The sequence below is a fragment of the Nipponia nippon genome, unplaced genomic scaffold (assembly GCF_047370975.1).
Source record: "Nipponia nippon isolate SJK-2023a ecotype South Korea unplaced genomic scaffold, ASM4737097v1 scaffold_7, whole genome shotgun sequence".
NCBI classification, from domain to species: Eukaryota; Metazoa; Chordata; class Aves; order Pelecaniformes; family Threskiornithidae; genus Nipponia; species Nipponia nippon.
The window spans coordinates 14,388,531-14,400,692 of NW_028262391.1; the positions used below are offsets into that span (position 1 = coordinate 14,388,531).

General features: G+C 46.8%; 1 protein-coding gene across 2 annotated transcripts in view; it reads right to left on the reverse strand.

The window, feature by feature from the left end:
- The window catches only part of FGF12 (fibroblast growth factor 12), a 232,338-nt gene that overhangs the window by 138,147 nt on the left and 82,029 nt on the right, over window positions 1-12,162 (reverse strand). Inside the window, exon 1 of one of the 2 annotated variants that reach the window (XM_087739171.1) lies at window positions 9,616-9,852. The exons of the other annotated variant lie outside the window; for it this stretch is intronic. Within the exon in view, the coding sequence (XP_087595297.1) occupies window positions 9,616-9,703 (88 nt within the window). The 5' untranslated portion in view covers window positions 9,704-9,852. Of the gene's footprint in view, window positions 1-9,615; window positions 9,853-12,162 lie in introns of those variants that run through there. 2 annotated transcript variants of the gene reach the window in all.

Below are 12,162 nucleotides of genomic sequence, written 5' to 3' on the forward strand. Positions count from 1 at the left end.
TATTAAAACCCTTTTTCCTCCGTGGACGTGTACATAGGCAATGAGCTCTCCCCACAGTTCCGGGGCCACCTTGTGCTGGTACAGCCCCTAGCACAGTCCCCAAGAGGCACCCTTGGCTGTTCTGCAAAGCAGTGTGCCTGTCTGCATCTTTCTTCCAGTTTATTTTTTTTTTTCCACTACTTTTCCAAAGAAAAGCCTCTGTTTTAAGTATTTTTATATGTAGCAGACTATCATATAGAAACTGTGTTTCCTGACCTTCTCTGGGAGGTTGGAGCATCCCTTGCTGAGGGGAGAGCTTGCCTTGCCAGCCAGCGTGTTAGACAGAGAAGTATCGACCCAAAGGGCACGGGCTGTGGATGGGCAGGAGAGAAGATCTCATGGGAGTGATTTCAGCAAGACCCACCACTTGTCAGGAACACCAAACAAGTGCTAAATTCATTCACTAAAGTGTTTCCTCAGAAAAGGACATGCTCCCACTTAACTGTGCTTCTTATTCATGCTTCACGTACCATCTGAAAAAATCCGATTGTTCTAATTCACCTTTCCTAACCTCAAAAAAAGGTCCCAAACCAACGCTAAAAAACAAAGTCACGTCACCTTCTTGGCCAAGGTGCTGTGAGTGAGCTGGAGGGCAGTAACAGATCTCCAGCAAGAAGCTGTCAGATGTGTGTCAGCCATTTACCAGGCAAGGTGGAGGCAGGGAAGGTGCATTGCACTTGCTGAGCAGCCTGCAAGCGGCTGGGAGACATGAGTTATATCCCCAGAACTGCCTCTTCAGGTAAGGGTGAGAACAGTAAAGGATTCATCACATAAACTCCAGCAAACGCAGAAACGGAGGAAAAAGCAAACCAAGTTTCTTTGTCTTATCCATAAAAGGTTAATCCCAGTTATTGGAGAGCAACACCCAAGCACAACTGCAGGATATTGAGCCATACATGAATATTTATATATGTATTTGTCTGATCAACCAACCAAATATTTACAAAGATTATACCCTGCTTGCACAGAACATAAATACCTGGTGAAATCAGCCTTTCAAAAGCAACACCTAAGAGTCCCTCCAGCCTCCCCAGGACACCACCTGGAATACCCCTAAGCTGTTTCTAAACTCAAGAAGCAGGTAAGTACAGGGCCTGGGCACACAGAGCAGGGAGCAAGGGGAGCACCATGCACCGGGACAGAGGAAGGTGTCCCCAGACTGTCAGGGTCTCTGCTTGAATTTCACTGCTGCAATTCCACATAGGGTCAGACGCACTTAAACACGCTCTGACTGCTCTTTGATTTTGTTTGTAAGTGTCCATGGTCTGCATGCTCCTGTGAGAGACCAGAGCCCGTTGTGTCAGGGCTATCCATGCACAAAATGAAAAGCTGCTGTCTCCAACAGCAAAAAAACACCACAGAAGAGGATAAGCAATGGCAACAGTAAGTCACAGGAATTCGGAAAAACAGTGGCAGCACATTGGCTGCCTGGTCCCACCAGCGTTACTATTTGGTTTGGTTTTCATTTCACATTGCAACAAAAGATGAAATCCAGAACGTGAGAAGGAACTTGCAGCATGGAGGACTTAGCAATACTTTTCCAGTGGGCATCTGTAGTCACACCAACATCATAGGGACGCTTCAGTATTGCCACTGTGAGAGTGTCACAGACACTTTTGATCCTTGTGCTTTTCCAGTTTGAATGCTCTGTTTAAGTATGTCCAGCTCCATGCCAGGCCCTGTAAAGAAGACTGCTGTGGCCTGTCCCTCCCTCCTAGCACACCTTGGGTCCTCCCAGCAGACTCCCCCATCCTGAAAAGTCACTAGAATAAAGCAGAGCAGGGAACACTGTGTGGGTACTTTTACCCACAAAGAAAGCACAGCACGTCTCGCTACATTTTTTTAAGCCAGTTTCATTAAAAGTCCCCTCTTCTCCATTCCTCTTCCTCAGTGCTCTCAGCTCCTTATTCCACTCCCATGCTCATGTAGCCTTCCCACACTGTCCATGGCTTTTCCACTCACTGTGTGTCCAAGTTTTGCATTTAAAACACTTCTCTATGCTTCTGTATGCCCACACGCATGCATTTTCCTACTCCTGGACCTTTCCCCTGAAGGACCCAGCATTTCCTCTGCATCCTGCCCACGGTCCCTGCAGGTGCGCTTGCACGGTCAGTGGCACACCAAAGTCTGTTTGAGAAGACACCTTGGAAGAATGGCTAAAAACTGGGACCAAATTCACTACGTTTGTCACAATCCCAGCACAGGGCAGGGGATTTTCTTGTTCCTCAACCCCTTATCCTATTCTCCAGGAGGACGAGCAACCTCAGCAAGTGGGTATCAGGCCTATGACCCTGGGGATAAGACCAGTGCATTTTTCTCAGACAAAAGACTCCTGACCTACAGCAAATGGATGCCGCAGCTGGTCCCACGCACAGCTGTGGCTTTATAAAAAGACTCGCTGAGAAACTAGCGGGACACATACAAGAACAGAAAGCAGAAACTCCCCATCTCAGCTCTGCCAGAGCCAAGCAACAACTTCAGACAAGTTCCTTCATCTCACTCTACTTGCTGTTGCCCACCCATCCCCTCAGTGGCACAAAGCAAGCTGATTAGGAGTGAGCAGCGCAATTGCCGGGCTACGCACAAATGAGTTTTCAAGTGAACAAATGGCTGTGAACGCGCATTAAAGCAGGAAGAGGACACTACTAAGCAAACAATTAATTATTTAATGGTTTTTAGAACGATTTTTTTTCCTATTCTTTCCTCTTATCTGGAACAAACAAAGCTATGAGGGAATAAATACAATTCCAGAGATAATCCACACTTTGGATCCTGGAAGCATTCGGTGCCGACTTCTGGAAAACAAAACAATGATAATGACTCACGCTGGGCCTGTGGGTGGCTCATCACAAAATTAGCAGCAGCTTCCATGCTCCCAGCTGAGATTGGCTTTGCTGGGTTGTTTTCACAGATCCCCGGGACTGCAATTTAGCACATGCAAATAGGCCCAGCAGCCAATCGCAGCCACAATACTAGAAAGGCATAAACATGCCATTTAGAAAAATGCTTTGCCATACAAAACATGATTACCTCCTTCCATGCCATTTCAGGCTATGGGAAGAAACGCTATTTTTATTATTAAATGTTACACATCTCTTTTCCTCTGAGGGGAAGAATCTATTTAAAGGCCTTTTAAGCAAACATCTATTCATACAATTGAAAGCTTTGTGTACTACCGGCGCATAAGCAATCGCATCTAGCTTTCAAAGCCTGCTGAACTTTTGATGATATCTGTACCACCTGGCTTAAAATGTTTACAACTAGCATCAGTTTGGTAAAAAAGGAACAGGTTACTTCTGGAAAGCAGCAGAAAGTGCTGTGGAAAAAAGTGGACTGGTTGGAGACAAAGTTCAGTAAGCCAGAAGTAGATCATTCTCACAAATAAAGCAGTAGGATCAGAGTTTCTTTAATAAACAGGGCTTTTCAACTGGGAACTGATGGCTGTGAATACCTCCAGAGGGGTCTGCTGGAAACAGAAAACAAGCCTACCGTCAATGATCTGTTGGACAGGGAAAACGGGAAGAATTTTAGGGATGACACAGGTTAAAAAAGGTTGAAAGCCACTCATCTAAAACAATGATTCTGGTAAGTATTCAAGCACATGATCATCTTAAAATGGGACTAGGTGCATGCGTAGAGTTAAACATGCACTTAGATGGTTCGCTGAACTGAGACCTACCTCCGGAAATACTTCTTGGTCTTTGAGCAGACATGACCTAGCGATCTTCACACAGCTCTTAAGCTGAAAACATTTTCCCTGAAAGTCATCAGCTTTAAATATCTGCTTATGAGCCTGGATTCTTTTGTTACTCTTCAATTGGAAAAGCAATAACAGATTACAGTATTTTATATATACAGTTATTCAGGAAAACCAATGGAAAAGCTGGAAAAAATCTTTCATTACATTCTTGGTTAACATTTCCCACACTCGGACTTACAGTTTATAGTGTGTCACAATTGCACATGGTGTTTAAACCGAGACAAACTCTTCCTCTTTCCTTGGTTTAGTCCGGAAAGTGAAGGAAGTTAAACGTTATTCCTTTGCAAAACCATGTGAAGCTCCAGGTGAGAAGTGCCATAAACCAGACCACCTCTGCTTCACAGAACTGTTTATTGTCCTGATTCCAGCTACTTAAGAAAATTCAGGTGAAGCTTATTTTGCCTTAATTTGCTCATTCACTGAAAATAAAGCATTTCACAAATATGATTCAATATCAGTGACGCTCTGGTAGGACCCAGACAAGTTTCAAGATTCAGAAGACCGGGTGAGCATCTGGCAATTCCACGCACCCAGCCCTGTAAACCCAGACACCTGGCTGACAACTATGCATTGCCAAACCACCTTACACCCAGAGAGTCCTCGGACCCGCATTTGCTTTTGAAGATTTAAGAAATATTTTATGGCAAACTGAACAATAAGACCCTACATAGTATCAAAGACTTTCCTTTGCATAACTACATAGAACTAGCTGTGAGCACTTAAAAAACTTATATGCATATAAGTTCATTATAATCTATATTCCTGAACTTCTGTATGATAGAAACCAAGGAATTTCACCAAATAAAACCTCTATCGAATCCATCATTTTTAGCTCAGCCAGAATAGATTTTTTTACAAAGATGCACAAGCACTATGGGCTTCCAGGAGAGATGCTTAGCATATGTCTACATGAGAGGGTTACTTCAGAATAAAGGAAAGCGTGGATTTAAAATGCTATAGCTATTCTTGAATCATACCCTAGAGGAGTGCTCCTATTACAAAATAAAAAAGATTTTTTCAGAGTTTTGCTTAATTCATTTCCCAGGTGAATTAAACTAAATCAGACAAAGGTATTCTTTCCACTAGCACATAAGTGTCAACAATAGGCATTATCCTGGAACAGCACAGGTACTTAATATCCACCGGTCAGCAAGTGTTACTTTTCCAAAGACGCACAACAGGAAGAGGGAGCTTGAGCAAAACGTACGCAGGAACAGTGACACTGTTCAGAGAACAGTGGCAGAGAACGGCAGGCAAGGGACCTGGTGCAAGAAGGAGAAAGTGCTGATGGCCCCCAGTGCAACACCACTGCTTCTCAGCCTTGCCACCCACTCCGACCTCCAGTTCAGTGGCATTAAGCCACCGTTCCCATCTCCCACCAGCACATACCACACTCTGAACTGCCACAGACCAGAAGGGCTCTCAGTGCTCCATAAACTCAGCAAGGAATTGCAAAGTTTTGCTATCTGTCACTTACATATACAGAGCTACTACTTCCATTAATTTGAAGCTGACTGTACAGTATTTGCTGTACGCTATAACCCGCTGTCTACTTGAATAAACAGCAGTTGGAAAATTTTCTAGAACTAGTGTACGTAATAAAATGTACATGAATGCATAGATCACTGCACAAGCAAAACAAGGAATGCCTGTTCTGCTCATAAGCCAAATGCTAATCTTGAATATGCAATAGTACCTCTTATGTGTGTGATTCCATTTCCATCTGCGGATGTCTTGCACGTGCAGACACTACAGACACAGTTATGACAGCACCCCAAATAGTCTCAATCAAACACAAAGATGTGCATTGGCAGTAACAGACAGGCTAATAGCAGAGCCACAATCTGACCCTGCCTACCTAGACAGAATGTTTGTTCCTGTTGCCCCAAATATCAAACTTAGTGTTGTGATGCCTAGAGGAATATGAAGACCTACTGTACCAGACCTAGTTTTAATTTGCCATAAAGCTAGTATCGATAAGCATATTTCTAGGAGCATCTCCAAATTAGCAGTGTGAGAGTCCCAGAGAAGCCAAGTTCAGGATTTACTTTCAATATGAACTTAATTTCTACTGAAGGCATCGATTTGCAGAATAGGGATTTAAACTGAGAAGTACTCTTATCTGAATGTTTGGGAATAGATCAGTCTCTGGATACAACCAGGCCTCTACTACTGAAAACAAAGCCAAAAATGTGTTGCTGCTGAACGTTGTTGCTAGTTGATGTGATGATGTGAGAAGTATCTGTGGTTTTAGCAATAATGCATCCCACAGGAGAGTCTATATAGGAGCCAAGGGCAGAACAGGCATGAGACAGAACCGCTCATACAGCTAAATCAGAAGTCCTTATGGAGAAGGACTGAAAGACTCACTAGCAGAAATCTCCATGCTGCTATTAATGTAGTCTACAGGTACAGGGCCTTTTGCATCACAGTGGCTGCAAACCAGATACAGGTCACCCAAAATGTTTTTTCACAACTCCATTCACAGGTATATCAACAATACAATCATTATCTGATGTTTACCTCGAACTTAACAGTATAGGAGCTATCTATTTCATAATGCTGACTAGGAAGCCAAAAGCAAAAAAAAATTCTGGACTGGCAAACCACACCTCTCAAGCAAAGGGGAAAAAGGCATTAGCAGAGAAAATAAATTAACTAAAAATAGGTAACAAAATTAATTACCATTGCACCATCAAGAAGGGAAATATCTCTGCACATACAATACAATCAGTCGGCTTACAAATTCTGAAACTAAGATAACAAGTGAAGTACCTGAAAGATGATACAGGACATTGCTGTGCTAAAATACTCGCAAGGAAATACACAAAGGACTAGGAATGAATCTCTTGCTCTGTATTGCTATGAATTACTTGCACTTTTGTGGTGCCTTGGAGACCCATTAAGCCCCATTTTGCAAGGTGCTGCTCAAACAACCAAAGAAGCCTGCCCCTGCACAGACTAAGACAAGTATCTGCAGACCTCAGAAGTGGAGCATAAGAAAACAATAGGCTAGAGTTAGCTAAGAGTAAAAAGGTGTGAGGTCTTAGCATAACAATAACAAAAATCTTGCTAATATTTTTGCTAGCCTCGCAACAGAGCTGCACAGTACTCTACAACTATATTCAATATTTCAGTATTTTTCTTTGAAGTATCACGCATTAGTTTCTGTCAGAATCAGGAGTGGTCTAAGGCTCTGAGTCAGCACAACACACGAGTATGAATCTGACTTTAAACATGTGCTTACATCCTTATGACTTGTTTGCATTAAAGAAAACATAGATAAGAGGAGGGCAAAGGGCTTGGTCAACCTGTCATTCAACTTAAGTGCACAAAGTGCTAAATAGTTTGGCATAAGTCACCTACTATCAGGATAACTCTTCAGACTGGAGGAACAAAGGCATGTAAGTAGCTCACAGCACTCTATGCCACCACTGTTGTGGTCCGCGTTTCCATGGTCCTTCCTCTCCTGTGATTTATAATCCTTTTGTTGGTTTACATCTTGACTGGCGTAGCCCCCACAGTGCCATGCTGGGCACAGCACTACACCTTTAGGACTGTTGCAGGAGTATACACCTATCTCCTGAGGCATGTTTACCTTTTGAAGAAGTAGCAAGAAGATTTCTCCTCCAGCAGGCCCAGCCCACAGTGACCCCTTTACAGGTGGAAGCTTTCATTTTAATTACACATTTTTCAAGAACACAAAGTCCAACCTTAATGGAAAAGGAACAAATGCAGCCAAAAAGAGGGAATGTATTTTAGCAGCCTGATTCAAAGCAATAGACCACATCTGGAGTGTTCAGGCTCATGGTAGCATGGGGCTAGTACCTGGAGAATAAGGTCAGTTGGAGATAACAATAGGAGATCATTCCCATGGACTGCCTCCTTATAGCACAACATCATCAAATACAAAGACTATGCAATGTTCAGCATCACTCTGTCAGAGCGGAAGAGATAAGGAAAGATTCAGTCACCACATATACATCAAGCATGCTTCAGCACAAGATCCACCAGTAAAGCCAAACCAGCTCAGCAGGGCAACTATTAGGACACTATCGTCAGCTTCTGGTTCACTGAAGTTATGGCCTAGCCTGCCCTATGGCCTGAGCACCGCCCCATTTTTACCAGTAGGTTATTGTAGTCTTTACTGCCCCAGGTTTCCAAATGACACAAACCAAACATTCACGCATAGCACTATGAAGAAAACTCCAGTGTAGTTTTTCACTGAAGAAGAACAATGTGTGTAATGCTTCCAAGCACAGCTACAATTTGTTCTATTTATTTATCATATCATTCTTCAAAGCAGGGCAGAAAATACTTTCAAGGGAGCCAAACCTACTCTCACAAAGATTTCCAGCACTTCCCCTATTGCCATGAGCCAGTCACAGACAGCAACTTGCACACACAAGTCTTGTGGGAGGGAAGGGGATACTGAGGCATAAACAGGCAGCTATAACCATCAACAAATTTTCCTTAGCAAAGCCAAAAGGGAATCCAGGCTACCTCAGCAACAGTGTTCCTCCAAGCACAACCTTTCTCTTCAATGGACAACACCAAGTATTTATGGAAGAGGCATGGATATATTTCTCCTCTAGGACCAAGATCTCACATAAGGAAAGAGCACAAGCATTAGCAAGCAATACTCTAAAAGACACCATTGTAAGCATCCAGTGACCAAAGATTACAATGGTCGGGGTTCGATAAGCAGATCTACTCAAAAGCCAAGTAGGAACTGAAACCCAGTTAAGCTCAAAGCAGTAGGGTTAGCACTGTAACTTCTGCAAATCTTAATAATAACATGGGGTTTCATTCCATAGGCATTTACCCAGTGTTGTAGAAAGGGAAAGTCAGACTCGTGAGACATGTATAGCACAAAAGAAATTGCAGAGGCATCATTTAAAAAGCTTCAACAAGATCACCCTAAAACTCAGGGGCAGTGCTACACCAAACCAAGGCACTCATGCACTTATTCTCCTCTTCAAAAAGTACGCAGGTACAGCTGAAGATCAAGCATATCCTTCATCCCTCCACCTCACTGCACTCGCCATCCTGGTGCAGTGCTCCCTCCCCAACAGGCTGGGAACTGAGAGAAGTGCTGGGAGTCTCCGGACCCCCTATCAGGAGCAGCTGGGGATTTCCCTTTGCTTCTAGGGGCATCCCCACTCAAGAACACATTTGACACCCTGCACCAGAAAAACACTGCAACATTGCTACTACAAACACAAGGTATAGGGAGCTCTCACAGTGGCCCAACCCCAGCCCTAGAGTTGTGTGGGGCCATAGGCAGCCTGGGAAAGGTTATCCCTATCCTGACCCAATGGCAATGGAGGCCATGGTTGGGGGTCCCACGTGGAGAAGAGGGACCTGTGTGGGTCGCAGGTGGGATGGGGGACACTAGTGAGGGTCATGTGTGAGGTATGGATCCCTGCGGGGAAGACAGACCCCTGTGGGGGTTCTGTTTGGGTGGGGGCTGCAGGTAGGGTGTGGAACCTGCTTAAGCATGGGGGACACCGGTGGGATGGAGGCCTTGGGTGGACAGGGGTACGGACTGGGGCTGGTACCACGGGTGGGGAACCTGGGGTCGGCCGGGACCCGCGTTTGGGGGATCCCGGGTTGACGGGGACGCGGGACCGGGGGATGGCCGCTGGGGTCAGCACCGCGGACAGCGCCCGGTCCATCCCCGCCACCTGTGCGCGGCGCCGGCGAGGCGGAGGAGGAGGAGGAGGGGAGGAAGGCGAGGAAACGGGGCCAGCCCGGGCCGAGCGGCGCCCGGGCGGGAGGCGAGGGCGGCGGGGACAAGGACGCGCGCTCCCCACCTGGGCTGTGGCTGGATCTCAGGCGCCTTCCACAGAGACACTGCAGCATATGCGAGCCTTTCTCCAGGAGAAGCCCGAGAATCCTCATGGATTTCACTTTGTGGCGCCCTCCCGCTCCTCGGAAAAGGGACCGGCCCCGGAGCGGCCGGCTCTCAGCGGCGGGGCTCCGGCCCCCCTCGCCGCCAAACTTCCCGGCCCATCGCCGCGGCCCCGCCGCGCCCGGGGGAGGGTGGGGGACCCCGCCGCCACTTCTCGGGACTTCTCGGCTGGGGGAGGGCAGGCTTTGCCGGGAAGCGGGGCGGGCTGGCTGGAAGGACGTCAAGCCCTAGAAACGGGAGCGGCCGGCTCCCAGCCCTGCCCCCTGCCGGCACAGCCCCCGCCGGGGCGGGGAGCCGCCGCCGGGACACCCCACCCCCCCACCCCCCCCGCTGGCGGCAGGCTCGGCCGCGCCGCTCCGCTGGCGGGGAGGCGGGCGCAGGCTCTCGCCGTTCCCCCCCGCCCTCCGCAGCTCCCTCCGCCGCCGCGGAGCCCGGTCCCGCCGCGCTGAAGTTGTCCGGGTCCCGGGGGGGAGGGAGGCGTCCCCGCGGCGGGGATGCTCAGCTCCGGGGCAGGGCGGGCGAGAGCGGGCACCACGTGCAGGGGGCACCGAGCAGGGCCTTCCCGGGGCTCCCGCCCCGGCGGACACCACGGGACCGGCGACGTGGCTGGGAAGAAGACACACCTTTCGTCTTGAATCGCCAGTCGGAGCCTATGCCTAGAACCAGGGGTGTTCCTGTAAGCACACACTTTAAACGAGCAAGGCTCCTTATTTACACTTATAGACCCAAAGTCACTCCACTGAAACGGACGGTTCCTTCTTTTTTACCCATTTTTAAACTATCGCAGTTCAGTACTGCAGACTTAAGTCCAGGCTCAGTTTTTGCGCTGCACAAAGAAAGGTAGGGCCCATATTTCATATGTGAGGAAGGTTGGGGAAAGATGCTCTCCTTAGAGCTGTCTTCAGTTCATGAAGTTACGCAATGCAAAACCCACAACATAAGGCAGGAAAGCACAGGGGCACAGAAAGCTCTTCAGAGGAAATAGCATTAGTATGTACAAAAACCTCTCAAATGAACTCTTTCACCTGAGTAGACTCCAATACTCCATTAAAAAGCAGCCGCCTCTAGGACAAATCTGAACCTTGCACCAGGGTGAATTTCTACCTGGATTACCTTCTGCTCAAGCAGGGTTACCTACTCCTGCACCACCTTTCAAAGCCCTCTCTGCTTTTGTTTCTTCTGGCACCTGGCAGAAGTGGCCAGGCTTCTCTGATCAGCAGATGAGATGGAAGTTTTTCTAGAGAGTGCACTCTAGGATATAAGGCTTTTGGCCAACACTCCGCAGGGCTGAGAGAGCGGGGATACAGGCTTTGTTGTTAACACTTGCTAGGATGTCTCTCAAGTCCAAACAAAAAGAATGAGGCACAGTCGGCATGATACAGGGTGCAGCACTGGTTTGCTCACTGGGAAGCCAGTTTGCTCACTGCTCAGATGGAAGAGTAAAAGCTATAAAATACATGGAGAGCAGAGTACCAAGGCACATAAACCAAGCATAGCAAAAGAAATGCTGTTCTAGTGCGAGTCTATTGAGGATTTGTGGCAAAACCAGTATTTGTGAAAGCACCTGGAGCCTTTCATGCCCTCAGTAAACACCCTACAGTTTCAGTTTTCCTCTAGAATAGGGGAGGGGAAAAAAAAAAAGAAAGAAAAACAGTTAAAATACTGAATGTTTCATGAAATGGAAACTTATTTTCCAGTCAGCCCTACTTCATACACTGAAAACAGCATGTAGCAAAGCCAGTAGCATACAGTTCAGGACTGTTAAAAGGATGCAAGGTATTAATAACTAATCCCCGGGATCCACGCTAAACTCAGTTTTTGTTGACTGCTGTGACTTGTGCTGAAAATCATCTCTCTATGCCTTAATTCATAAGCTATTTTACACAGGACCTTGCATGTGCACTAAGTCATAGCAAAAAGCTAAATAAAACTGCACTTCTCCCTCCTCTCTACATGTCCCCACTTACCCAGGACCATTGTTCAGCTACACTCCTTAGCAATACCTGCTCTATAGCAATTACAGAAGACTACCATGCCGTGTCAGGGCAGATACCAAACTGAGACTACAGCTACTACCTCTCCCTTTCACCCATAGTTGTCCTTCAGTTCCCTACTATACCGGATCAGTGAACAAGCCTGTAGCCCCCTCTGGAACAAGGCCAGAAGTAGCTTGCACAGTGAAGTCCTAAAACACAACACAAGAACTACTGTTCTTGGGTACTTCTGTCATAGCACAAAAAACCAACAGTCCGTTTTCTGCAAATGCATCAGCAGCATGTTTGAGATGAGAACAGTTCTGGATCTGGCAGACCAAGGACAGTACAGTGAGATCTGAAGTCAAGGTGCCCTCCTTGCTTAGCAGCCAACATGGAGCTGTAAATGAGGGGGCTCTGATTTAAAGACGCCCGTACTGAACAGCAGCACCAGGTACCAGGAGAGAGGTGCACTT